Here is a 27,303-nt window from a genome sequence, read left to right on the forward strand (position 1 = left end):
TGTGACAGTCTGCTACAGATAGCCCTTAGAAATCTACACAGACTGGCCATAAATGTGTAAAGCACATAAAACACTTGTTCTTTGGAAATATAGGCTACCTTCCCTATTCTAACGGTCACCTTCTTTGCTGAGTGCTTACACAAACATGCCCCTGGGTGTATTTAGGTAAGTTCAAACACGGGGTGGGCTAGTCCTCAATCCCAAACTGATCAAACACTATTATAAACCCAATGTGGGGTCACGAGAAAATGTGGCGATTTGGCGCCGACGCGTTTTTCCCAATGAAAACAATCGAGTCATTAATACCCTCCCATCCTCTTGATTTAGGATTCATCCCCGTTTTTCTGTCAGAAATCCTATGTGGAGAATGTCAGTCACTTCCTCCGTGGAGCGGAGTGTGAGGCTGAACGGAGTCGACGCGTCTGACAGCGGGGATGAGTGGGAGATCGGGCTCGGGGATCTGATCATCGACCTGGACGCCGATTTGGAGAAGGATCGACGTAGATCGGAGATGCACGGGGGTCGCGCGCTGGCCATGAAAGGCGCTGAGACTGGCCAGGGGGAGCCGGAGCGGGAGCGGGAGCGCGAGCGAGAACGCGAGCGTGAACGCGAACGCGATCGCGAGCGCGCGCTGGACGGCCTCGCGGGTCCCGGCGCGCAGCCTGCCGCCGCCCGAGCCAGCCTCGGCAAAGAGGCGAGGAAATTCAAGGAGAAGCGGCGGCATTCGGTGGGCGACGGCGACGCCGAGCTCTTCCCGCCGGGTGTGGGCAAACGGCGCGAGCCTCAAGGACGCACCGGAGGAGAGCTCTCGGGGATGAACGCGGCGGCGGCGGTAGCGGCGCTCGAGCGCGGCAGCAGCGGCGGCAGCGGCCACCCCGAGCAGCACGGTGATGTAAGCGGCTCCTGCGCCAAAGGCAAAGAGGGGAAGAGGGGGAGGAATCAGGGCAGGGGGCTGAAGCGGGAAGCGAGGGACTCGGCTCGAGCGCGAAAGGACAGACACGGCGGAGATGCCGCGGCGTTCGTGCTGGGCCCCGTCCCGCAAGACGACGGCTGGAAGGAGAAACCGTGCTATTGTGGAGACAACGGAGAGCCAGACAACATTGGCAGGGGCGCGATGGACGCTGGGATGAGGGCTGGCGCTATTGTTGCCGACAAGGCTGACGGAGCCTGCTCGCCTGAACAAGCTCATAAGACGGTAAGGCGAAGGCCATCCGTCCAGCCGCGGTCACGAGCGAAGCTTTTTTTTTTTATTATTATTATTATTATAATTTTTTTTTTTTTTACTTAATTTCTTTGCATGCATCCGCTTGTTTGCTGATAAGCATCTGATCGACATCTGGCGCAAGAGTTAACATTGATGTCGCCTGTCACGTCTGCTTACTGCCTGCAACGATCAAGCACATAGGAATGCCTGATAATGTAGGAAACGTAGGATACGATATAATATAGGAGTAAAGGCAACGAGTCAGTGCGAATGTTTAAAGGGAAAAAAAACGGGCTGCAGGGTTTTGATCAAGGTAAATGTGTGGATGTATGGATGTATGGATGTGCATAGGCTACGTGCGTGTGTAAACTGCAATCAAGAAGCTCTCCTAAGCAAACATGGAGAGCTGCTCAACGCCAGCTCGAAGAGTGTTAAGTGCGTCCCTGCATCAGTCAATGTTTACGAGCTGGAGTAACATCTTCCCCGCCTAATAGGCACATTCCTGGAAGTAAAACACAAGGCAGCCTCCATGTCTCTCCGTCCAGCAAGATAAACGAGCAAGTGCTGGCCGCTTGTAAATACATTACTTCTAGGTATCCCATTGTTGTCAGCCATTTCCTTTGTATTTTTTTGCTGGGCACCCCTTTTGGATTTCTTGCTGGCTTGTTGCTATTGGAGACCTGAGCATCACTCCTTCTCCCTCTTCTCTTTTTTTTTTTTTTGACAAAGGCAGTGTGCTTTTGAAGCTGAGGATGTGATTTCCTTGTGGTATGTACTGCTTCAGTATAGACAGAAGCACCACCCCTCTTTGGCTTTGCCTTTGCTGGTTCGGGTCCATTGTCCCTGAATTGTGGTGACATCTTATGCTGTATATACATCGTACTGTAATGTTCTGTTACTGTATCCTTTCAAAGAGCTGAAACACATTAGGTATGCAATTGAAAGCCATTTGTTGCAAGCCAGAAGAAGAGGTAAAAAGGCAGATGCGTTTCTTTGTCACGTGCTGCTATTTGTACGTATTAAGATGTCACTTGCGAAGATGTCACCTGTGATAGGATCAGAAGAGTGCACTTGCTTTAGTAAGCAGATCAGCGCATTAGCTGTAAAGCTGCTGTCCATGGTTTAAAGTAAGCAACTATGTGTTGTTTTTTTTTACCAGTAAAATCTGTGATGCCTTTTTTCCCTTTAGATTAATTCCAGTGATATTCGATATGCTAGACACAGGAGGACTTTATGTGCAGTGCATATTTCAACATCCACTGTATCCCTACTTTTTCCTTTTCCGTCTCATCAGTTAAGTATAAAAACCAGGTCAGTGGGGACCAATACCCAAGAGGCTGAAAGAGCCGTCGAGTCAAACTACATGGAACCATGTCAACCAGGAACCAGCGTAAATTTGGAGGGGATCGTGTGGCATGAAACGGAGGAGGGTAAGACAAAGTTATCAGCTTTGAAAACATTACCATGCCATGAGGGGTAGGAGCGTGTCGTCATCTGCTCTAAACTGCTCTGTGGCCAAATATTGCTTGTTTGATGTCCAGTTCGGAGCTGTGCAGTGCTGTAATGGCACGCATTCAGGCACCCAACACGTTTAGACAGAACAATGTGATTTATGGGTCCGCATGTAGACGTGTCACAAATTCATGTGAAGGGGTGAAGGACTACTTTTGCCATAAGCTATGAGCACCGCAGGGCTCCATTTTCAAAGCAGCTGGGAGACTGAATCACCTACTAAAGCGTTTGAGCATTTGAGGGAAGTGGAGACACTGGTTGCATATTGATTAAGCAAATTAAAATTGCAGAACACCAGCTTAACAAGCGTGACTGAGATCAAGCACATAATGAATCCATACAGAAATACAATGCTAGACGCCATTGCAATTGTGCATAATGAAACATGAACAAAATGTGTATGCTTGTAGCAATGTAGGGGTAATTTCATATTTCCTTATCTCCTGTATTAAAAGCATAGTTTCCCAGCTTATTTATGTGGAATAATTATTGGAACAGTACGTTAATGGCATTTCAAAGTGAAAAATTACCACTGATACCTGAGTTCAAACCAGAGAATAACACTTATTGGAAGAGTATAATTATTCATTGTGTGTCATTGTATTTCTTGACCTGCCATATCTGCTATTTTTAACATGACACATGGCAATTTTCTGTCTGACTGCCTGACCTCAGGGGTGCTTGTGGTGAATGTCACATGGAGAAAAAGGACCTATGTGGGAACTCTCTTAGACTGTACCAAGCATGACTGGGCCCCACCTCGGTAACAGTTTCCTCCCTTCTTATGCATATGCACGATTCTTTCTACGCCTCTATCTCTATCCTGTACTACATGCCGTGACTACATGTTGAGAAAATATTCAGTATGGCTTTAAATATCATTCTGACACTACATGCAAATGTGCTTATGTTGCAATGTTATTATTCACCAGGTTTTGTGAGTCCCCAATGAGTGATTCTGAAATGCCATGTGGGCGAGGACGTGGCAAACGGATGCGGCTGGCAGTGTCAGACCAGCCTGGCGTAGAACCTGGCCTCTCCAAGATAAGGGGGCTAACACATAAGAGGCGAGGAGTGGGCATAGGAAACAAAGGTAGACGAGGAAGTCTAAACCTTAGTAACTGTAGGACTCCTGGGTACTATTCGGTGGAGGACATCAAGTCAAGTCCACTTATTTGTGGCAAAAGGAAAAGCAAAGCCCCAGCTGATCTAGATTTGAGCTTAGTTTCGGAGGATGTTAGGAACGGAAATGGGAAAAGAATGCGTGCCAAGTCCAGGAGCGCTCCGTCCACTCCACAGGGAAAATCGGATCCAGCGTTTCTAGACCAAGTGTGCGCCTCTCCGATGCTAATCGATTGCCCACACCCTAACTGCAACAAGAAGTACAAGCATATCAATGGGCTACGCTATCACCAATCACATGCACACTTGGACAGCGATAGCAAACAGGAGTTTGAGGCAGAGAGTGAGGACAGGCTATCTGATTACGACGAATCCCTCAGCAACGTGGCCTTTGACTCCACTGAAAATCTTGACATGATTTCCAAGAAGCCAAGAACCATGTATAAGCTTAATTCAGGTGGATCTCCAAAGAGCAGAAAGTTATTGCTCAGCAGTGATCACAGTCCCACGGCAAGCTCTAAGCCACGGAGGAATATAGGAGCAGGCAAAGAGGGACCCGTTGACGACCTGAGCAACCTGCCACTGATTTCAAACATGTCCGTGGTCCTTGAGAACTGCCTCATCACGGACCGCAACTCATCTGTAGAGATGCCTAAGCTTGAAGCCGAGGGTGTCATTGATAAGAGGGAGGTTAAAAAAGAAAATGGAATCGCTGAAAGGTGCTCAGCCAAAGCTAGGGCTAACAGACTTATTACTACTCCTGCACCCCCAAAGCTTATTGCCATTCCCACAACGTATCCTGCGAAGGCAGATAACTCATCTCATCAACCTTCTCCAACCGTTGCTCTCACAAAGGCTAAAAACATATCACTAAAACCCATCAAGCCAAAGTTGGACATTGTTTCTCAAGTCAATATGGCAAACGCAACCATAGTTTTGAGCAAAGAAAGCAAGCGAAAGGATAAGCACAGATTAAAGGAGAGAAACTGTAAAGATCCAAGAAGTCCAAAAAACGACCCCGTTTTCATCAAGGCAGATGAGACAAAAAGTATAGGAAAAGACTTTCCCGTCAGCCTGTTGAAGGAGCATTTGAGCAAACAAGACATTGCCAATGGTCCAAATGAAACTCAAGAAAGCAGAATGGCGAGTATCAGAGCGGAGGCCGACAAGGTGTACACTTTTACCGACAACGCACCCAGCCCCTCCATTGGGAGCACGGCAAGAATGGACTCTGGGACACTGTCAAACGGAGACAGTAATACCACCAAAACAAACAGTCCAGCATACTCGGACATATCAGACGCAGCTGAGGATGGGGGACTCAATTCAAGATCAAGAAGAAACTCGGCTCCTGACTCCGGCCTGAACGGAAATATTAACGCCAAAATTCCCTGCCCAATTCCACCGATCACCACAGCCCTGGGAAAAGAAGCTCAGTCGTCAACTCACAGCCATGGATACGAATCTTATGGTCTTCCTGGATACATGCACTCTGGACAGAGCAACTCTGCTGCTTTCCTGAAGGTCTCCTCACCTTACAGTAGAACTAAGGAGGACATGAGAGAGTTAAATGAGGAGCTGAAAAGCACAGAATCAAGCGTGGACTCCAACTCTCAGTCACAGCTTCAGTTAGCCATGACTCAGACGCAGACCGCTTTAGCGCAGTCCTTGTACTATGGACAGTACACTCGGAATGTTCCTGTAGACCAGAAGGTTTTGATTGTTCCGAACGCCCACAGGCAGCAGAACGAGACATGCTGCGATGAGGTGCAGTACGGCAAACAGAGCAGAGTGCAAGCTAGACGAGGATCAGAGCAGAAAGAGCGCACGAAAGAGGATGCGAAACAGATGCTAACTTCGTCTGTTGCCATCCACAAGGGACCGAACTCAGTCAAAATCAACTGCGCAAAGCCTGGTTTCATCTACGTAGAGCTAGACAAGCAGTTATCGCTTCAGCAGCCGCAAGCAAAGGCTTCTCTCATGTCAATGGCCAAAGACCAAGGGCATAACAAGGAGTCTGAAGACTTCAACCCAGAAAGTCAGAATCCAAAAACAAATGTGGACACAAATGTAACATATCTGAATGTAAGTCTTTGACATTGCTACACATTTTCTCAAAAATGGGCTTGTGAAAACCAGTAAGACTTTTCTTAATGTCTTTGAATTAAAGGATAGCTTTTCAAAATGATGTAACACTGTTTTTTTCGTCATAGTAATGTTGTAGCCTGGAGGGATTTCTGATGGTGTCACTAATGATGAATTGAATGTGTCTGACGTTTTCTTTCCCTCCTTAAAACTAGCACATAGACACTACTGTTATATGACAATGGATCTCCCTTGCAGATAGTTGTTTAATTGAGTTGGTTGTAAAAAACCCTAAGCTCTTTGACGGTAGATGTTCCTCTGGGTTTAGGCTTCAGAACCACAGGCCTGGAGCCACTCTTTTCAGTCCAAATATGTGAAGCAGCAAAGTCAAGAAGTAAACAAGGTCTCTCAGGAAATAGGCCCAGAGAAGGTGAAAGACTGGCGTGTACCTCCTGAACCAGAGTCCAGATTGGAGGCCGAGCTTCAAAACGTAAAATGCGAGACTCCTCCTGAGGACATGGAACAGAGCCCCAGAGCTGAGACGGAAGAGATACCCAGTGAAAGCTCTGATGACTCACAGAACATGAGAGTGGCAGTATCGTCTTCTCAACAATCTTACATTCAGTACCAGCATTCCTACCCATACCTCCACTTATGCGAGGCAAACAACACTTCCTTTAGAGTGATGTCACCAGCGCTGGTGCACAACTACCCAGGTAATATCCTTACACAGTGCAGCCAGAGATGGTTTCTTGAAATGTTATTTTCTTTCATGCTTTTCACAACACCATCATTCAGTCAGTTTCATGGTTGTTAGGTTTCCATTACCCGCTATATGGGAAGACAGCCGGCCGAGAGGACTCGGAAGGGACGCAGAACAGCAAGCCGGTCACCGACCCCACAGCTCTGGAGCTGCTGCCCCATCATAATCTTCCATACCATGGCAAATCTCCTGTGGTAAGTGTATTCTGGCAATTCGTAATTGCAGCACCCCAGTTATGCCTCAGGGACATGAGGTTTCACTCCAAGTTTTTTCTTCTTCAGCCTGGAGAGCGGGGATCTCCAGATGAGGACAGGGAGACGGAACAAGAAAGAGAAACTGTTCCTTTTGCGCACCACCTTCACACACACCATCACACTCATCTGGGCATGAGCTACACTCTTGTGTCCGGGCAATATGACCCTTATCAAGGTGAAAAGAAAAACTAAAAGAACCTCAGTAGCCGTTCGTGTTTATTAGATGCATAATAACCGGTTGTCATTTTTAAGAGCAAAGTCCTTCAGGCTCATTTTTGGTTTAACCATGCAATCTTTATAAGGTCTGAGTATGGCAGCCCTGGTTGCCAGCCATCAAGTGGCAACCACGCAGACCACTTCTTGTGGTATGTATGGCCTTTATGCATGACTGGAAATAGCCCCTGTCAGTTTATTAGGGGATTTGTGAATACTGTTTACTCATTTTACAATGGCAGATAGTGACGGGAGAGATGTGAGTCCAAACAACAGGTTCCTGGCTCACACAAGGATTCATAGACATCAATTCCATGGTGTTATTCATTGCCTCCATGGGAGGCAGAAACTTTTTTTAAAATAATGAATGTAACATTAGAGGAACAATGCAGTGCTAATATTATGGAGCGATGTATAGGTATGTAATGGTATTGCCATAGTGAGACCAGGCGTTGTAAAATAGGCTATTTGCTTTTGGGTGCCTGTCGTAAGAGACAAACATGTAAAGCTTTCTCTACTAGGATTCTGCTTGTAAATGGCTGCATCTAGCTAGTTGTATGCACATGTATCGTTGTGTACCATAATATTGAATGTATTTGATATTTCATGACCTCTTTGTGGTAAAGGATGATTTACGGTAGGTTACAAGTGACTGTAAGGTGGATCTGTCTGCATTAACCTATTAACATAAATATACTGGTATTAGCCACAGCCATTAACCGATTGTATTGTATTAAGTAAAAGGAGTTAATCAACACATCTCAGTGCCATATAGTATTATCGTAATGTACATTTTGTACATAGTTTAACAAAGCTTAATACTACTAGCTTATGTACAGTTGTTTTCAGTGCAATGTACGGTTGTCTAGCCCACCTCACTTACATGGCAAAAGTAGTCCCCTTTGTTACTTGAATAGTGCTGCATTTACCTAAATATGTTTACAAGTACATCTTCGGAAAAAACAAGTCAGTGTTGTATTTTGGTTTCGTCCTTATTGTCATTAGTTTTTTCTTGATGTCAACTATACAGTTCCATGAAATCACAGTTGCTTTTTATACTGTTCTTGCCTTAACACATTTGTCAATCCAAATAAAAAGTCAAGGTTGTTTGTACAGGATTTTGTCATTTTTGGTGCTAGGACAATAGCATGGACAATAGCTTGGTAACAAGAAGCAAAACTAGTTTATAAAAAAAATTTCATTAGCCTCATTACATACTTAAAATGTAAACTTTCAGTGAGCAAAATAATTAAAAGGAACAAAAAGTCTTAAGAACATATATGTCACAAGTATTGCTGACCCCATAAATTCCTGTAAATAAAATGTAATTGATGTACAGTGTAATGCAAAAGATACTGGTCAAGTAAACTTGTTTAACATAAGTTTACATCTTTTACACAGAACATTCTTCTCTAAAGCATAATTACTGTTTATTTGCTTAATTAAACATTAACCATGGCACCCGCAAAAGTATTATAGGTAAGATAAGTAAAATAAGATAGATAGATAAGTAAAATAGGAGTTTATTTCAAGTCAATTAGAGCATTTCTATTGGTCCATCCAGAATTACTGACACTGAGTACAGAGCAGCTACAGGGTATATGACAGTAAACAATAGACAGTAAACAAAGACACTTCTAGACTTATTTGTACCCTTGCTAACAACAAGCAAAACTATGCTTTTTGAAAAATTAGCTATCAATTTATCAAAAGAGCAAAACTACTGTTAGGTACCGGGATGAAATTAGCTATAAAATCAGCCTCATTTTATAGCTGACAATGTAATGGAAATAGAAATGCATTGGACAGCAGTTATGAATAAAATATGTTTTATTTTAACACTATATATATTATATATTATAGGATCATTATCATTTAATAAAGATTTTATCAATGTCTTGTTTAACACTTGTTTATTTTTTCTGAGATGAAGTGGATGGTGGCCGATTTTTAAAAGACCAGATATGAAGTATGATTTTCTGCCAGTGGAAAACAGTAAACCTGGTGATAACGTGTGTGGGGGGATCCTGATATGATTATAATTATCACATATTATGTGATTTTAAAAAAGGAGGATACATGTGTATGTACAACCTTCAGATGAGCACTGGATTTCAGCATCCAGAGTTCAGTGGAACCAGTTCTAATAAAACTACACATCACAGACCGTCAATACACACCTACTGGCAGATATGTGTGTGAATTGGACGTTTAGAAAATGTTTATTTACTACACCATACACTGTTTATTTATGTATATATAATTATGGAAGCTTTGAAGCTTGGGGTTGTTTGAAGATCTACCTGCAAGGAATGGCTTACGTGTTTTATTATTATTATTATTATTATTATTATTATTATTATTATTTTAGAGAGATATTAGATGCAACAACAAAAACAAAGAAACCAATTTTAGTGAAATTTAAAAAGGTGTTTTTTGCCTGCACCGTTACATTAGCTCAGTGACTCACGCCAACCCGGACATCCATCCCTGTAGAGGGCGCTCTCACAAAGCTCCTCCCTCACAGCTCCTCCGCCCTGAGCTCCTGAGCTCCTCACAGCGCCACAGACGCCGTAGAGGGTCAGTTTGAACTGAGCAGCGGCGGCAAACGTTAACGTTAGTGCTACAACTCAACTGACAGCGCCCTACGCCTGCGCGTCTGTGTGAAACGATGAGGCTCACAAAATAAACACTGTTCGAGCAGCAGGAGAATGCAATGGCTTCAAAATCCGACCAACTTCTTATCGTCGTTTCAATTCTTGAAGGTAACTTGCGGTTTTTTCTTTACACTGCAAGCTTGACCATGAGCTTTGTAACGCCTAGCGCCGAACTGGTTTGCTTAGCTAGTGCTAGCTAGCGAGCATCCAACCTACTTATAGCTAGATAGATACAGAATGCACAGAAAGTCATTAAAAGAAAATGCTTCATTTAAATAACCTTCATTATAGGGTTCAGTCTCCTCACACGACATGCCTAAATAGGATATACACTAGCAAGCAGAGTCTGCTAAAAATGAAGTTATCTAAGTTCGCTGTCGAGCTTTTTGTTTGTGTGGAGTAGCTAGCCGTAACCATCTAGCTAACGCTAGCGCTAGCTGCTAACATAGTGACGCTCTGAACAGCGACTGTTGTATCCAAGCAAGCTTACGCGTTGTTAAGAGAGCAGCCGACTCCCATCAATGCTTTATTATTATTATTATTATTACTATTATTATTAGAACAGCTAGTTAACTAACTTTCTACACGGCTGGGAAGGAAATACCATTTGTGGTTTGTTCTTAATAGCTAACTTTTAATAACCATATCTTACACACTTTAACCGACCTGCAACGTCTCAGTGTAAATATAGCTAACAGTTATAGTCATAGTTCTCGAAATTAAAACTATACGTTTAATGTACAATAGTGCAAAAATAATAAAATATATGTTTAATAAAATCAAGAAAAATAGCTTTAAAGAGGTGGTTCACCAATCCTCCCTATACATTTGCTTCTGTGGTTCTGCAAGATCATGGGAGCCCACAAGTAGGTTGAGGAAAGTCACTTAGCATTGTTTTAGTTGAAATAGGCTGAAATAATAGTATATAGTACATAATGATTCATCTACAATGTAGATGTAATATATAGTGTTAAAATAAAACATATTTTATACATCACTGCTGTCCAATGCATTTCCATTTCCATTACATTGTTAGCTATAAAATGAGGCTGATTTTATAGCTAATTTCATCCCGGTACCTAACAGTAATCAGGGAACCATTGGCTCTCAGGTGGAGGTTTGCTCTTTGATAAATTGATAGCTAATTTTTCAAAGAGCATAGTTGTTATGCTTGTTGTTAGCAAGGGTGCAAATAAGTCGATATGGCCATTTATTTATTTATATTCCTTTAGCCAATGGTACCCTTTAGACACCAGACTTCCTTGGTTGTATAGGTAAATAGAAAAACTATTATTTTTGCCTTACTTATTAAAAGAATTGAGCTAATGCTGTGCTATTTAATGGTACACATCTACTGATCTTCATCTAGTTGCAGTAATGCCAAATAGACTTCTTATTGACACAAAACAAACGGTTTGGTGAATCATTTCTTTAAAGAAATATCACTTGTTCGTCATTTAAGTCTTTTGTCATAACAAATGTGGTAACTACAAATGTCAAAAAATGTCTGCTACTTTGAAGAGTTGGGTGAATTGAAGATTGTGATTTCCAGAAGGCACAAAGTTAAAGAAAAAAAAGAAAAGAAACGAAAACCACACTTTTACCAAGAACACAAACCATAATTAGCTTGTTAGGGCCATTATGTGTTCACAATGATTGTTCTGAAAGGTTTTACTCAAGACTCAAACTTCAAACTTTTCAACCCTTGTTCCGACAAGCACCCATGAGTTCTTCTTATCAGAATTTTATGAAAGAGCTCCTCTCCAACTTTTAAGCATGAGGGTGAAGGGTGGTAACATTTCAGTGGTAGAGGAAAAGAATAGATGTATTTAAATACCAGTTAATTATGTCAATACCACACCACCGGTACATAAAGAAAATCTGAAAACAAAAGGATTTCTTTTACAGCAGAATAATGATCCTAAACACAATGAACTTTGGACCTTAAGTGACAAAAAAAGCAATCTCCTAGAACTACAAGCCTTCTGGAAGGAAGATGGGTGGAAGAATTTAAGGATTTTTTTTGTTGGCTACAAAAAAAACATTTACATGGTGTGATACTTGCCAATGCAGGGTATCCAAACATTTGCTTTGTTTAAGAAGTTTCAGCTTTACTATTTTGAAATCAGGGAATCTTCTACTCCCTTAGCTATGAACTGTAACAGAGATTTTGACCAGGGGTGCCCAAGCTTTTGTATGCTGCTGTATATTTAGCGTGCTCATGTACCTCATACACATCTAGAACTCAGTGAATGTATGGTCAAATCATAGGACGCAGAAATACAGTTGTACTGAAGAAGCAGTCGCAGCATTTACTGTAAGCAATACAGTGGGTATGTAGATTACAGAGCTGAGTGTGTATGATCTGGATGCAGATCTGGGTACTTGTCTAAGTAGCATATAAATTATATATATTTTTATGATTATTATTTTGTTATTTATATTATGCCATACCATTGTATGCGCATAGGAGATTTGTCATGTCTTAAATTTGCTCTCTTTTTCTGTTAGGTCGTCAGTTCCCTAAGAATCAGAGACATACTCTGGTTGTTCAAGCAAAGTTTGATGGGGAGGAGCTAGCCACAGACCCTGTGGAGCATAAGGAGCAGCCACAGTTTAGCACCGAATTGGCATGGGAGCTAGATCGCAGAACACTTCATCAGCATAGGTAGGTATTTTTTTTTATTTTATTTTTTTTTAATCGATGTCTGTTACCTGTTAAAAATGTAAGGTAGGTAAGGTAATGATATCTAATTCAATCATTACAGGCTCCAGCGAACACCAATCAAGTTGCAGTGCTATGCAGTTGATTCAAATACATCTGCAAGGGAAAGCGTTGGATATATTGTTCTGGATCTCCGATCGGTACAGGAGGTTAAGCAAGTAAGCCTGCTGTCATTTTAATGTGTAGCTTTTGTTTGTTCTGCATATGATGTTTATAAAGGTATTTGGCCTGAACAGTTGATTTTACACATCTCTTTTGTTGCATCTCATTAAAATCTTATTTCTTACAGCCTCCTAAGTGGTATCCCTTGCTTAACAGCAAGTACACCAAACTCAAGCCTGCTTTGTTGTTAAGCATGGCCCTGGAGAATGATAACAAGCAGCCACCAGATCAGTTTAAGGCAAAGAAAGCCCCACCCAGGCCAGGTAGATTTAAGAGCTGAATCTGTCTATTTCTTCAGATGAATTCACAGCGGTTTTCTGCTCTCATTAATTTTTTCCCTCTTTTCTAACTTCTGTTGATGTCATTCATATCCTTTGGTCTTTTTTCCGAAGCACCTTATCCTACATGCATGTTTCTTTTCCCTAAGTATTTCTCAGGTCAGTTCTGGTTTGTTAAAATATGATAGTAGATAGTATGTGACAATTTTGGTAAAATTTTGCAGTGTAAATGTTTTCTAATATTACTGTAAATCTATTCCTTTACTTCTAGGGTCTCCTGTCTTGACAAATTTAGAGGCAGTTAAACTGGAGGCAGTTCTACACGAAGATGAGGGCTATCATCAAATCGGCCCCGCAGATCTTTGCAAGGACATGTTTGTTTTGTCGGTCACTGTTGCCTTTGCCACCAAACTGGAGCAGGTAAAGCTCCGGCATTACTAGGCTGTCATGAGTTCAGTGTGTCTTTACTTTCTTGTGATTCATGTCTTTTTGTTTGTTTATCTGGACAAAGTTTATTAAAAAAAAAAAAAAAGCGCAAAAGGATAATGGCTGTTTCCTTTTTATGCTCTAGCTTATCTCCAGTTCGACCAGGCTGGCCAGTGAAGGCTCAGAGTTCTTCTTCTTCTACTCTCTCCTGTGTAATGACGTCACCAGTGAACCTTTCCAGAATATCATCAGTCCAAATTTTGAACCTGAACGAGCCTCAGTTCGAATCCGTAGCAGTGACCGATTACTACGGGTCTTTCTTAGCCAGCAGCGAAACTTACAGGTAATTTACAGGTAATTCCATTACTATGGCTGGTGTTTGGCATGTTTTTTGGGAGTAAGAACTATGGCTGCTTTTACTTACTTATAAATGTTTGAATCTGACTTAATGCATAGATCCATCTCTGCTGTGGAAACCAGTCCCTGGGAAGAACTGAGCTCTCTCTTGCTGCATTGTTGAAGAACAGCGTGGATCTGAGTAAGGAAGCAGCCACTATAGAGGGAGCTTTTGTCCTGCAGCCTCCAAATCGTACCAAGCAGAGCCTTCAGTCTGTCCCAGTGGATTTACAACCAACTGTTGGCGTGGCAGTTACGTTGAGAAGAGAGGACGTTATTGCTGAGGTATGCCAAGTGACTAGTCAAAAGGGTTGTGGGTTATTATTATTATCCTCCTGAGCAGCCATGATTTACGTCAACAAACAGTTACTATCAAATGCTAAAGCATATTTATTACTGAAAACCTGGGACGTTACCAGGATGGTTTTACTGGTAATGTTTGGGCACACTAACCCATCATAAACATTCCAGTTTGCCTGCTGTAATTTACAGATTTCTTCATTTAAACAAAAATAAGGGGTGGAAAAATGAAGGATTTATAAATCTTTTGGAATTCTTGAATCCAACGAATCCTGCTCCTGCCAGGAAAATGCCCTATGAGCCATTCTGGTGTTAAACCCCCATTACCCAACCTTTTGGGATTGCCCGGGTTTCTGGATTAATGGGTTCTGAAATGTAAATAATGAGAGAAATAAAACCTAGTCTCATCACAAGTCATTACAGGGCCAAGAGGTTCACAAATATCATCTCACTGCTGCCATATTAGATTAACTGCATTAACTATTGCGTTAACTGATGCACTGGACTGGGAAAAGACCATTAAACAGAGTTGACTGATACTGCTCTGATTTCTTTCTGACAAGTTGCCAGGGGCACCTACTGAGAGTGGAGATGGATTTAAGACACCAGTAAAGAAGGGCCCTGCAGTGGACACCCCTGCAGATCCAGCTCCTGTAGAGTCAGGACCACATAGCCCGTTACCTACTCACAGATCCCCTGTACGGCAGCAGAACTCTCCGTCATCATCGCACTCAGAGAGTGAGGCTGAAAGCCTGCCTGATGATGTAGAGCATGCTGAGCCAAAACAGACAGGTAAGTTTCTTGTTGGTTTTAAACATGAGGAAGTGTGGGTGTTTTAAACTAGTTAGCAATTTAGATCTCACTCAGACAAAAATGCTTACAACTGGTGATGCCGCTGTTCTTTCAGAATTGCCTACTCCTGCACTGGCTGCTGCTGCAGACATGCCACTGGAGAGTGAAGCTGAAGTTCAGGCGGCCTCCGTTACTGTGTCTGCCCCAAAGATTGCTATCCCAGCATCAGCACATCACTACTGCTTCTCCATGGATCTGCGCAGCATCAGTGATCTAAATGTGGGATTCCCTGTGAACTGCATGCTGAGGTACAATGTGTTCAATGTGAGTAGCATGCCCATTAAAGCATTGGGCTTTCCAACAGCAATCAGTTAGTGAATCCTTTTTTCTTTTCTGAAACCAGATATGCCTACCAGTTCTTTGGGAGCGCAGCTCCTATTATGACAAATCCTGCAGTGGAAGTAAAGAAGAACACAGAGGTGTTCCTACCTCAGTCCTACTGTGCTTTTGATTTTGCTGCGCTACCTAATCAACTCCAGGACACATTCCTGAGGTGAATCCACATTTACTTGTCTTTGGAATTTTACCTTACAACCACAGTAATGTCCTACATGATACCTAGTATAGTTCTTAATACACAAGTACTGTGAGAGGTACTGTGAACAGAAGCTGATCCACATATACAGGGATTTATAGCTTCCTACCAGAAAAGTGGAGCATTTCTATGCCGCACCCTGTTTACCTGCTAAATGTTTAAAAGCAGCATGTGTGAATAATGTAAAGCCAGAACATTACTTGTAACAGTAATCTGGAACGTTTCCTGGGTTTTGAGTTCATTAGAAGTTCATTAGAACTCTGCTTCTTTTAGTGACCTATGACCGTGCAATGAATCCTGAGAGTGATAACAAAAGCATGGTGTGATCTGAGGTTAACACGATGAACAGCAGTCCTTTAAATAGATCTTGCCCTTTTACGTTGTGTTTCTACTTCCTGTAGAGTTCCTCTCGTAGTGGAGATGTGGCATCGAGACCCCAGTTCCAGAGACATCTTGCTTGGCACAGCCAGCATTCAACTCTCTCATCTCCTCACCGCTGAGAAGACCCGCTTCCTTGGTCAGTCTGGCCAGCAGCACTGGAGGCAGACTTACTCTGAGAGGCTATTAGTTATCAAAGCACAAGGGTTTGTATAGCATATATAATTTATATATCTATAGGGCTTTGTCATTACAGGGGATTTTAGGCCACGATCTGATTTTCTTGGGTGAAGTACCATAAATATACCTTTAGATGGCAGGCTTGTAACACTTTGTAAAATTAGACTGTTTTAAAGATGGACTGTTTTCATTTCTGGTCTTTTTTGTAGCATTCCGTTTCAAACAATTTTGAGCAATTGATGTCTAAAAGTCCAGTCCATTTGCATAGACCCGATAATTAATATTTTCTTTAATTCTCCCTTTACGTAGATCAAATGAGAAAGTGGCTGAATTGAGCTATGTGGCAGTTCTGGAAGATATGGGTCTAGTAAAAGCCCAGGACATTCTCATATCTGAATCCTCTCTGGTAAAACCTACTCGTTTATATATTTCATTTATTTATATTTATTTATGTAATAATGAATTAATTTACACCCTTGGTAGTGTCATTTATTTCAGTGTATGATCTAGTCAGGAGACTAAATAAATTAAAATAATAAGATATTGTCATGTATGATTGTGACAGAGTGGTAATCAGGTGCACCAGAAGACTGTGGTCCCTCCTCAGCATAGTGGGGACGAGGTGGCAGCCAAGTCTCGTGAGACTCTGGAGTACAAGGCAGCCCTTGAGCTTGAGATGTGGAAGGAGATGCAGGAGGATTTATTTGATAACCAGGTCAAATAATTTTTTTATATACAAGTCCTTGAACAGCTGAATTGAAAATGTTCTGTATTGTATTTAGGATTTTTATTTGTTTATTTGCCTCAAACCCAGTCCAGGCCTATTGGACATAAAACTACGCATAACAAAACATTGATGCTTGGAATACGCTGGAAAGCAATGTGGATTTGGTCTCTCTTGTAGCTGAAGCAGAAAGAGCTGAGCCACATGCAGGCCTTGGCAGAGGAGTGGAGGAAGAGAGACCGGGAACGAGAGGCACTTGTTAAGAAGAAGGTACTCCGGCATTGCTGCACTTTTTATTGCATTTGAAAAATGACCATTATTAAAAATATGCCATTATTGTAATGTCCTGAACAGCTTGACAGTAGTGCTAAACTGCTAAACTGCCCGTATCATTTCTTTCCCAGGAGGTGGAATATAATTTGTTGGAAGAACAGCTTCAGAAGACTCTAGCTGATCTGGAGAAGCGGGAGAAGGCTCTCGCTCATGCAGAAATGGAGGTTAGGTGTCGGTGCCTCGTCATTGTCACAGTGCACTTTTAACTCCAAAGCTTGAGGGGAATCAATTGCAGTATTTGTAATTGCAGTATGAATGAGTTGTATCTTTATGGCTCATGCTCTTTAAATTAGTTTAGACTTGTAATGGGTCATCACCAAGTAGTGCCTTCAGGCATAATTTGATACAGATGCTCGAACTACTGGCACTGATGCAAGAATTAAAGACGGGTGTGCCAGTACATACAGTTTACAACAGTATACGTGAGGTTGGTAATATGTGTATGTACGTGTAGACGCAGAGACTGCAGCGGGAGATGCGTGCGGAGCATGAGTTCAGCATGCGCGAGCTGCAGGACAGTGGCCGACGTTTGCGTGAAGACTGTGCTCACCAGGTGGAACTGGAGAGGTCAAAGGTCAGGCAGCTTGAAGAAGACCTCGCCCGGCAGCAACAGCAGGTAACTGCATTAGACATTGTCAGGCAAGTTCAGTTTCTGCCCTGCTACATGGAGCAGCACTTTAGAGAATGTTAACCTCAAGGTCAGTGGGCCAGAATATTACTACCTCCCCTTTTTTTCTTTTTGTTTTGAATAGAACAGTTTTAGTAAGTCTGAGGTCTCAGCTGTACCTAAGAAAGTGGATGGATGACCTTTAAGGACCAGTTTCATGAAAAAACACATTTTCTACTGAACATACCATTCACATCTTGATCCATGCAGTTTAAAAAGGCACTGTTATCATGTTCAGTGGATCACTGGTTCGTATCCCGGTCATGCTGCAAGCCATCGGCAGCCGAGGCCCTGAGAGAGAGCACAATTGCTTTTTCCAGGGTGGGTAGATGGTGCTCTCCCTCTTCTGGCCATCACTGGCGTCTGCAGGCTGGTGCACTGGAGCTGGTATGCAGTGCTTCCCTCTAGATGCGTGGGTGGGCAGCAGTTCGGAAAATGAGCACACGTCGGAGGGGGCGTGTGCTTGTTCGCCCTCACTGGTGTCTGGGGTAGTGCGTGCAATTTGGGGGGTGGGATTACGCGCGGGTAGGGTAATTGACTAATTGTCTAAATATGGGAGAGTTGGGCACAATTAGGGTATTGGGTAGGAATAAGCTTAATACAAATGTTATACTTTAATGGCTGAATAAAAACAGTTTATTTGTTAATAGTACTTTATTATTTTACTATTTAGAATTAACAGTAGTCATATATAAAATGGTATGTTTCTACAGTTGCAATTGAAAAAGTTCAGAGAAGAAATCATTGCCTTGCACAAACAAGCAAAAGTATTCAACAAGAGAACAAGTCAAGTCAAGTGGGTTTTATTGTCATTTCAACTACATACAGAGTACACAGTGAAACGAAACAACGTTCCTCCAGGACCATGGTGCAACATAGACAGTGCATACAAAACACAAGTGCAACACAATACAAGTGCGGACAGACAACACAACACAGTACAGACAGAGAATAATAAATAATTAGTAGTGTGCAAATTATGCAGTGTGTAATAAATATTGAGTCCAGTGAGGTAGTAATGTTATTAGTGCAAAAATGCTTCCCATTTTATCTGGGGTAAATTGTTGGAGAGAGAGAGAGCGTGAAAGTGCGTGCATGTAACAGAAAAGACATCAGTTCAGACACTGGCTACACTACCTGGATGTGGCAGAAAGAGGAAGCTATTACTGTCTGCTACCAGGTGCCCGTGGTGGCAGGTGTTCAAAAACCCTCGAGAGACTGCAGAAAACTTGCTGTAGGAACTAATGCTAAATGCTGAAGGTCTTCATGCCTAACTTCTAAGACATATACCTCTACTGAATCAAAAACACAAGAACAGTCAGATCCAATCTGTTCAAAACCATATAAACAAGCCACAGACGTTTTGGAATTCTGTTCTGTGAAGCGATGAAACAAAACTGGATCTTTTTTCGAGCCTATGGATCCCGCGGTATGTCTGGAGAAGGAAGAGAAAAGCAAAAGCTGAAAAGAACACCCTGTTTACAGTGAGGCATGGCAGTGCCTCCAGGGTGTGAAAGGCAAGATGGATTCAGTCAAGTAACTTGAAAATTAATCAGTCATACAGTAAACTATTTAGTAGTGAGTTAGAAGTGTTGAAAGACTAAACAGTGTTTGACAGTGATGTAAACACTCCCATGGTAGCATTTTTTAAGCTTTTGTTTTCTGTCAGAAAACATAGAGACTTTTAATGTCTAAGATTACAGAGTTGAAGGTCAGCCTTCAGCAGTGACTATGGTAACAGGCTAAATTCCTACTTGCATCAACATATACCAGTTGTCTCAATACTGTTAACATGACAGTTCAGATGAAGAGAAAGATCAGACATTATAAAACAATTACATCTAGTAAGAGTTGGTATATTTTCATTTTCAGTATTAAAAACATTTATTTGTACAGTTCTGATATCAGAATGCCTTGTCATAAAATTGTGATTTTCTACAGTTATTTTACCAACATTAAAGGGCTTCAAAATGCCAGTCAGCTCGATCACTGGTGGTCAGTCAGGTATAACTAAAGAGACTTTGGTTTCTGGGCTGTGGTAAGACTGCTAAAGAAAAGATAAATTATGTTTTGGTACAAAAAACATGCTAATGTCAAAACTGGACATCAGAGGAAAAATTCAAGACAAATTTAGGACTTGACCTTTGAAGTTAGATCATTATCTTGGATCATTATATACCAAGTTTATCTCTCTAGAATCTAAATTATTCAAGTGACATTCTGTAGTACGTCACCAGTATTTTCACCAGTAAAGTCCCCACAGTTCTGTTTGCTGGAAAAGGTTGCTGCTTACCATTCTTAATTTGAGCTCTTTTCATGTAAAACATAGTTAAGTGATTGCTTTACTGAGCGAGCCGACTGCCAGGAGCATTAGGTGAAGTTTGGCTTTCTACTTTTAATAATCTAGAATTGCAACATGACGCATGTTTACTTCAGCACATTTTATCATTGACCAAATTAATCAACTAGCCAAGTTTTTTTTCTATGCTTGAGTGCTGTGCAAAACTTGTCAGACACGGTTTGTCTTGTTGCATTTTTCCCTCATGACCATATTTCTCAGGGTTTTTTTTTTTTTTTTTAAAGAAGAAAAAAATGCCTCGTCTTAGCCAGTCTCTCCCATCGTCCTTTGCACAGACAGCCCACCTACTGAAATAGTTCAGTCTTTTTTTTTTTTTTTCTTTTTTTTTTTTTTTTTTCTTCTACTTCTTTTTTTTTTTTCCCTAGAAAACATCTGGAGCGGCTACGGCTCTAACAAATCAAGCAAAGTAGGTTTCTGACATGCGAAAAAGAGAAGGGCCTTTGCGATGAGAGATCCTCGGCTGAAGCTGCCACATGGCTCTATATCTTGTCTCCCCTCCCATGTCAGAAATCTGTAAACATACATTTGTCCTGTGTCGGCACACTCTAGCCAGTTTATCAAGCCAGAATCCTCATCCGCCTTTTCTTTTGGACTCTCCATGCCTCCCTCTAGAATGCCAGGCTTTGTGTGTGTTGGGTTTCTTTTCGGTGTCTGGTTTATGTCAGAAAGAGAAGACTCTGGAATGGAGAGCGCTCGTGGGGTTTTAGTTACATTGGACGCTGTCTAAGACCCTTGAAGTCTTGCGGCTCTTGAGTGTGTCTGTGCTGGAGCAGTAGCTCGTTAGCTTAGAGGTGGGGGTTTGTTTGCAGTGAGGATGGTTAAACAGTAAGTGCAAAGAGTCAATCTTGTACCTGTACTAATAGAAAATGAGAGTTCTGTATTTTTCACAAAGCAGCATGACTAATCCAGCCTTTATTATACTGTCAGTACTACATTGCTATAGGCAGCTACAGTAATTGTCTAAAATGACAATGTCAATATTGCTTCGATTATAAGGATGCAAATGAGATTTAAAGCTGAATGCACTATATAGCCCAAATTCCACATGAATAGATAGAGTTGGTAGCGAGGGCCTTTTTTTCACCAAGAAAGGTTGTCGTCATTTTCATACAAAAATAGATATTTTTAAATTGCATGAAGGTACGCCTGAACACAACACCTCAGGACTAGTTTTAAAATGAAGACAGAATAAGTATTAAAAAATGAAATTCAATACATTTTCCATTCTTCCTTTTTATTTTTTATTATGCATTAATTCGTGTTTTTCTTTTCTGTTAAAAGCTAACCGAAGCTGACAAGAAATACAAGCTGCTGGAAAAAGACTTTCAACAATATCGCGACCAACAGAACACTCGGCCTGAAATCCGCTTGCAGTCCGAGCTCAACCTGCTCCGACTGGAGAAGGTTAGTGAAGACAGGAACGAAAGATTCTGATTCAGATTGTAGATTCTGTAGGAACTCATGAAATAACCATGAGTTAATTCTTTTATAGGCCATACTTCATAAAATATTTATAACGCATATCCAACCCATTTCATTTGAAGATGTTTTAAGTGGGCATCTGCAAATAGTGTATGTATAGGCTGTTACACTTCTTGTAAATGTGTGATTAGTAAATGTTCTTTAAATGCTAATAGCGAAATGTTAAACTGCTGTTGCTTTTATCTTTTTTTCAAGGCTGAACTGGAACGGAAACTGGAATCAACAACAAAATCTAAACTTCATTATAAGCAGCAGTGGGGGCGTGCCCTGAAAGAGCTGGCTAGATTTAAGCAGGTAAGGCTTTTATACACATTAAAGCCTTTTTGACGTGTTATCCTCTTTAGTTTCAATGTAATGTAATTGTAAAATCTGAGAGGGGGTGGGGCCCCTTTATAGTTAGAGGTTTGTGTGTGTAATATATCTATATATACACACACACTTAGCCTATTCAAACTAGCTGATGTTATCCTTGGGTTAATAGCAAAGCACTTTTGTAAGTCACTCTAAATAAGTGTCTGCTAAATGCCTTAAATGTAAATGTAATGTGAATATTTATTTATTTATTCACATCTTTACCTTTACCATAACAATTTATAAATGTTTCTATGAACACAATTATTTATTTATTTATTTATAATGCAAGAAAAATTGTCAATGGTAATCATTTCATTTCTACTCATCAGTGCCTTAGTCACATAGCAATCTAAAGACTCTCCACAAGGGGGCGCTTTTAGCATTCATAACATTTCTCGGCTTCAATGAAGGAGGGGGGGGGAATCAGCTGAAAGACATACTAGTTTCAAGTTTTCATGTAAGGGAGTGTATATAGTTTATAAAAACAAAAAACCTGGACTTCCCCCCTGTGTAAATACAGTGCAGAATTCCGTGTAAGACTTTTAAGCGAGCAAAGTTTGCTCGGGCAAAAGAACACTAGCTAACCCTTTAATGACGTGAAGGGGGCTTGACAGGATTATTCGGGGGGGGGGGTGGTGGTAACATTTCATCCATGTTTTTTCACATCACAGAAATGATCAACACCTGTAATGGGCAATGTTGGTTGTCGGTCATCTTTATATATGAACTGGTTACATGGTACAGTACGTAAGCATGCACACAGTTAGGAAGAGCTGCACGGTAAAATATACAGTCCTCTCAACTTTGCCATGGATCAAAAACAAAGGAAAGAGGTTTCTTGTCTCTCGCACGAGTAGCCACGCATGGTAAGCAACGCAGGCGTAAGAGAAATGTCATTTCTTACTGTGTTTAAACCAGATGTAAATTGTACTTTCCAAGGGCTGAAGAAAACTTCCACAGCATACATTGAGAAACAGTAAGCCTGTCACTAGCTTGTGGTATTTGCTTTGAAATATTGGACTCCTTCTCAAGTGAACCCTGTAAAGAACTAATACCAGTGTAAACAGAGCAGATGCAAGGAGCTTATCGGGCCTTGCTAATAACTGTTAAAGACAAAGTGCAGCTGGAAAGCCTGAGTTGCCTCCCCCCCCCCCCCCGCCTTCCTTTTTTCCTTCTCTTTAAGTGCTACATATATGTTAAGAAAACATCAGTTGATTTATGGTGCACAAAGGGGTCTATAACTTAATAAGAAGGGGGGCTATAAATCAGGAATGTATTATGTTAAACGTTAGCCTGTACATTAACAATTCGAACATCAAGCTCACTTGTTGAAAGATTAGTTTGGAATTTGAAAGGCTTTTCAGTCTAGTCGAATGATGAAAGCTTGAGGTTTGATTCCACCGGTTTATTTATTGAACTCTGTATTTGCATGTTACATGGCTTCTGTGATTTCTCTATTTGGTGACAGCAAACAGAAAATGTGAAATAATAGTCCTGGGGCAAAAAAAAGCCCAATGCACATTCCTGACAAATGCTGAGAATATCTTATCTCCTTAGCGCCTAATGCACCAGACTTTGCCATTTACTCCCTCTTTCTCAAACTACTTTGGTATTTCTTTGTCAGTTTGAGGACCTGGGAAACCTTAAGCTGAGAAATCCCCCAGGTGCTTGTCCCGTTCTTGTCAGCTCAGTCCTCTGCAAAAAAAGTGCAGTTGAGCTGTAGTCTGGCAGCCTTCTCCTCTCAACCGAGTCCTCTGTCTAACCCCATTCTGGAGGAGAGCCACAGGTCATTCACTGGTCACTCAGCTGCTTTCTCACTCCTTTGCCCCACAAAGGTCAAGGCAACCCAAAATATGCTTGTAAACACAAAATTTGTCAAGGTCCATCAATTAGTAGTCTGGTTAAGTGAGCCTTGCACCACATGACTTTTTATTTTTAGTTTTTTCTTAAACTTCAGTTTAGGCCTCTGGAAGTGTTTAGTTCAGCCATCAACTGCAGGTAGCAAAGGAAACGCTTTAGCCCTAGGGACCATAAGAAAATCTCCCAGATAATTGTTTCTGTGTTTTTCTTCAGCATTCGCTCGGCTATAAGGGCTAAGGCTGCGTCTTGGTGGGTTTGTTTTTCTTGCAATTTAGGTTACTGCAAATGGTATATTGGCCTCTAATTCTCCCTGAAAACTATATTAAATTAGATTATATATAAACATATCAGTTTAGTGATAAGGCCAAGTCGAGCTATTACGTGACGTTGCGCTTAAAATTTTCACACGGGCTTTGTTCTGTCAGCAAACGGTCCGGCTGATTGATTTGTGGTTTCTTAATGGTACTGTAGGGCCGTAAGGACGATTTTAACCTCCAATTTCAGCAGTTTCTCATTATACTGCCAGTTCTGAAGGTCAGATTCAATCAATCGCAAATGCATTGTATTTCTCCCAAGCAATTAGACTAGCTGAGACAGAATGCAACTGCCATTATTATTATTAGGATACCTTTTTATGATTGAAAGCAATATGGTTCTAAGGGTGAAGTGCTGCTGTTATTTATTAGCCTGTTGGAATAAAGCATGGTTGAATAGGATCATTTATTTCTTTGCTCTGCTGAGCTATGTGGAGCACTGAGTGGTGTTGAATCTCTCTCTCTCTTTCTCTTTCTTTCTTTCTTACACACTCTCTCCCCCTGGGTTTGTTTGGTTTTCAGAGAGAGCAGGAGAATGCTATGATACGGCTGAAGAAGCAGCAGCAGGAGTTGGAGCACATGAGGCTGCGCTACCTGGCAGCCGAGGAGAAGGAAGCTGTCAAAAATGAGAAACACGAGCTACAGGACATTCGCAATGAGCTGAACAGGTATGAACCAGCACCAAAATAAACGATCACTGTTTTTTTTAGATGTGATCACTGGATTATTTGTTTGTTTGTTTGTTTTTCTGGTTTTATTTTTTTATGTATGCATGTGTGGTGTTCGAGAGGTGTTTAAGTGCTACCCTTTAAAATGGGGTTGGAATAAGGAAAGCCTCCCATGTCGAAAATGACGGTCATTGGGAACCAATGGTTTAATGGAACTGATTGATCTCGGTGACCCCATGCTCTGTACATTTTGTGTTTCCCCTGTTGTAACGCACCTGACCTAGCACACGATGAGCTGGCTAGTTGGATCACGTGTGCTGCATGGAAGCCACAAAAGTGTGTACAGTGTCTGGACTGGGATTGAAAAGGCCTTATGGTGCCTTTTTTAATGCTGCTAACACAGATACTAATGCTTTTGTCCAGGCTGAAGCAGCAGGAGGAAAAGAGGACGTGGACAGAGCCAGCCTGCGTCTCTCTGAACGAAAGTGCCGATGACCACCTGAGTCGCCTGCTGGAGGAGAGAGATACGCTGCTGCGCACAGGTGTATACTCGCACGAGGACCGTATCATTGCAGAGCTCAACAGGCAGATTAAAGAGGCCATGGCCAACAGAGCTCCAAACTAATGGGGACATCAATATTTAGACTCCATGAAAAGCATTACATTTGATGCAATGTCTGATGCATTCCAAATTTGATAAGGTTGCTGTATACATAATATTTGAATTCCATTCAAAGTCACTTATTTTTGAAGGCCATTTTTAATCATTTGAGAATTAATAATGGTACTCCATTCACAGTGATTGAGGTGGAGGTGTGTCTGTGTCTGTTTATGAGCCAAACATTTGCACAATCTGTAGTCTTCTGGTAGTGTCGGCGATGGTGTGATTTCACCAGATGGCACTATCTCTCAAGAAATAGTGTGGTATAGTGTCTTTGTTTGTTTGTTTTCCCCTCCAAGTTACTTCTGAATTTTGTTGAAGTTGTCTGACTGTATTTATTGTGTTACTTGAAGGTATGTTGCATTTATATTTCTAATAAATTATTTTGTGATGACCGTTTTCTCTGACTTGTATGTATGTTTGTATAGATATAGATATATATAGAGATACACAATTTTAGAATGTGAAATAGAATTTTTGTCTAATTTTAAAATGAATTAAAATTTTTGAATGTCATTGAATATAAAATGTTAAATCTATCAATTATGTTATAAATAATTATAAAAAATACACAGGCAGGTAAAATTTCAATTTCAAGCCTCTCTGTCATGAAGTTATACTGAATTTCTATGCAAAAAAAAGGTTTTGCAACTCTGAACTATAAAATAAAAATGTATACTTTAAAAATATTTAGTGCGAAATTATCCGGTATGTTTATTATGCATACTCTCAGCATATTTTAATGCTCCACACGCTCATTGTTTCCATTTCTTCCACTGTAACTGGCCATGTACACTTCATCATTGTCCAAATGTAGGGAAGTCAGGCTGATCCCTACCAAACTGGCGGTTCAGTTAAAAAGTAGGAAACGTATTTTTTAACTTATAAATACAAAAAATTAAATAGTAAAAATATTCAGCATATACTGTATACTCAAATATTGCTTATCGATCAACTGGTACCGTGGGATGGTACAATTTTGAACTGGGTACAGTTCTGTTTCCTGTTAGATGTACTGTATACTGGACGTAATTTTAGTTCTTTCACTGGAAACCAAAGCATAATAATTAGGTAAAAGGATCTATTCAACTGTATGTAGAAATATAATGTTTCCTACTTGTGCAGTATTTCATGAATCCTAATGTCACATGGTCACATATGAGCCAAGTTAAGTGCTTAAAGCTGGCTAAGAAACTGTACTTCCTTCTGAGAGAGGAGCACATGATATGTTGCACAAGGTGCATTCTTTTAAGGCTACCTCATTCTTCGTAGATTGATACTATCCTTGAAGATGAATTGAAATGGGAGCAGTTAGATAAAAGCAGAGAAATAGCTGAGCCGCATGTACCGAGAGGAGGCCGTGAATAACACTGAATAAATGTGATCTTGTGTCAAATATGCTTTGACATCCTCCAGCGCCGTCTAGTCACATGATAATTGGTGAACAAATTGCACCTCTTGTCTTAGCTTAGGTTTCTAATGGTGTGCAGACATGCATGCATGTGCGTATACGCCAACACACATACACACACACACATACACACAGGCTGCTCGTCCATCTCCTGCCTTGAACGGTACAGTGGAATTCGTACTGCACTTTATCTGGCTATGAAGAGCAACACTTCGGGGCCATTTGCACAGACTGCTGTCTGTGGAGCCCGCTTTAGCAGATAGTGACGTATAGCTTGTTCTACGCGCTTGTGGCGGCACCCCCCACCAGCGGCACTTATGAGGACAGTCCGTCAGCAACAGCTTACACAGCTGATAGAGAGGCAGCTCTATCTCTACATGTGTAGTGCCTTGCACTCCAGGCCTAGCCATAGAATTAATGCCTGTCTG

General features: G+C 41.3%; 2 protein-coding genes across 4 annotated transcripts; both read left to right on the forward strand.

The window, feature by feature from the left end:
• Nucleotides 1-229: 229 nt before the first annotated feature.
• znf608 (zinc finger protein 608) lies at nt 230-8,266 on the forward strand. Its single transcript, XM_072681881.1, has 7 exons — nt 230-1,195; nt 2,499-2,634; nt 3,392-3,479; nt 3,649-5,923; nt 6,252-6,639; nt 6,741-6,880; nt 6,968-8,266. Exons 1-7 carry the CDS (start codon nt 359-361, stop codon nt 7,130-7,132), a joined length of 4,029 nt encoding a protein of 1,342 aa, XP_072537982.1. The 5' UTR covers nt 230-358; the 3' UTR covers nt 7,133-8,266.
• A 1,458-nt stretch (nt 8,267-9,724) lies between these two features.
• cep120 (centrosomal protein 120) lies at nt 9,725-25,859 on the forward strand. 3 transcript variants are annotated; one of them, XM_072680955.1, is made up of 20 exons: nt 9,725-9,918; nt 12,322-12,478; nt 12,579-12,693; nt 12,825-12,960; nt 13,247-13,395; nt 13,547-13,744; nt 13,858-14,082; nt 14,661-14,889; nt 15,005-15,197; nt 15,293-15,442; nt 15,886-16,068; nt 16,352-16,448; nt 16,608-16,757; nt 16,947-17,036; nt 17,171-17,263; nt 17,554-17,715; nt 21,407-21,529; nt 21,803-21,901; nt 24,658-24,803; nt 25,227-25,859. In XM_072680955.1, exons 1-20 carry the CDS (start codon nt 9,870-9,872, stop codon nt 25,426-25,428), a joined length of 2,946 nt encoding a protein of 981 aa, XP_072537056.1. In that variant the 5' UTR covers nt 9,725-9,869; the 3' UTR covers nt 25,429-25,859. The 3 variants fall into 3 exon arrangements, with proteins under 3 accessions (XP_072537056.1, XP_072537057.1, XP_072537058.1); XM_072680956.1 differs by having other exon boundaries at nt 13,882-14,082; XM_072680957.1 differs by lacking the exons at nt 9,725-9,918; nt 12,322-12,478; nt 12,825-12,960 and having other exon boundaries at nt 12,616-12,693.
• Nucleotides 25,860-27,303: the final 1,444 nt, after the last annotated feature.

This window comes from Salminus brasiliensis, chromosome 6 (genome assembly GCF_030463535.1).
Source record: "Salminus brasiliensis chromosome 6, fSalBra1.hap2, whole genome shotgun sequence".
NCBI classification, from domain to species: Eukaryota; Metazoa; Chordata; class Actinopteri; order Characiformes; family Bryconidae; genus Salminus; species Salminus brasiliensis.

Coding starts and splice junctions, on each gene's coding strand:
- znf608 (XM_072681881.1), top strand. CDS start 359: ATGTGGAGAATGTCAGTCACTTCCTCCGTGGAGCGGAGTGTGAGGCTG. Junction 1,196..2,498: donor CTGAACAAGCTCATAAGACG/GTAAGGCGAAGG, acceptor CCGTCTCATCAG/TTAAGTATAAAAACCAGGTC. Junction 5,924..6,251: donor CAAATGTAACATATCTGAAT/GTAAGTCTTTGA, acceptor CTCTGGGTTTAG/GCTTCAGAACCACAGGCCTG.
- cep120 (XM_072680955.1), top strand. CDS start 9,870: ATGGCTTCAAAATCCGACCAACTTCTTATCGTCGTTTCAATTCTTGAA. Junction 13,745..13,857: donor GCCAGCAGCGAAACTTACAG/GTAATTTACAGG, acceptor CTTAATGCATAG/ATCCATCTCTGCTGTGGAAA. Junction 21,530..21,802: donor ACCTGCTCCGACTGGAGAAG/GTTAGTGAAGAC, acceptor CTTTTTTTCAAG/GCTGAACTGGAACGGAAACT.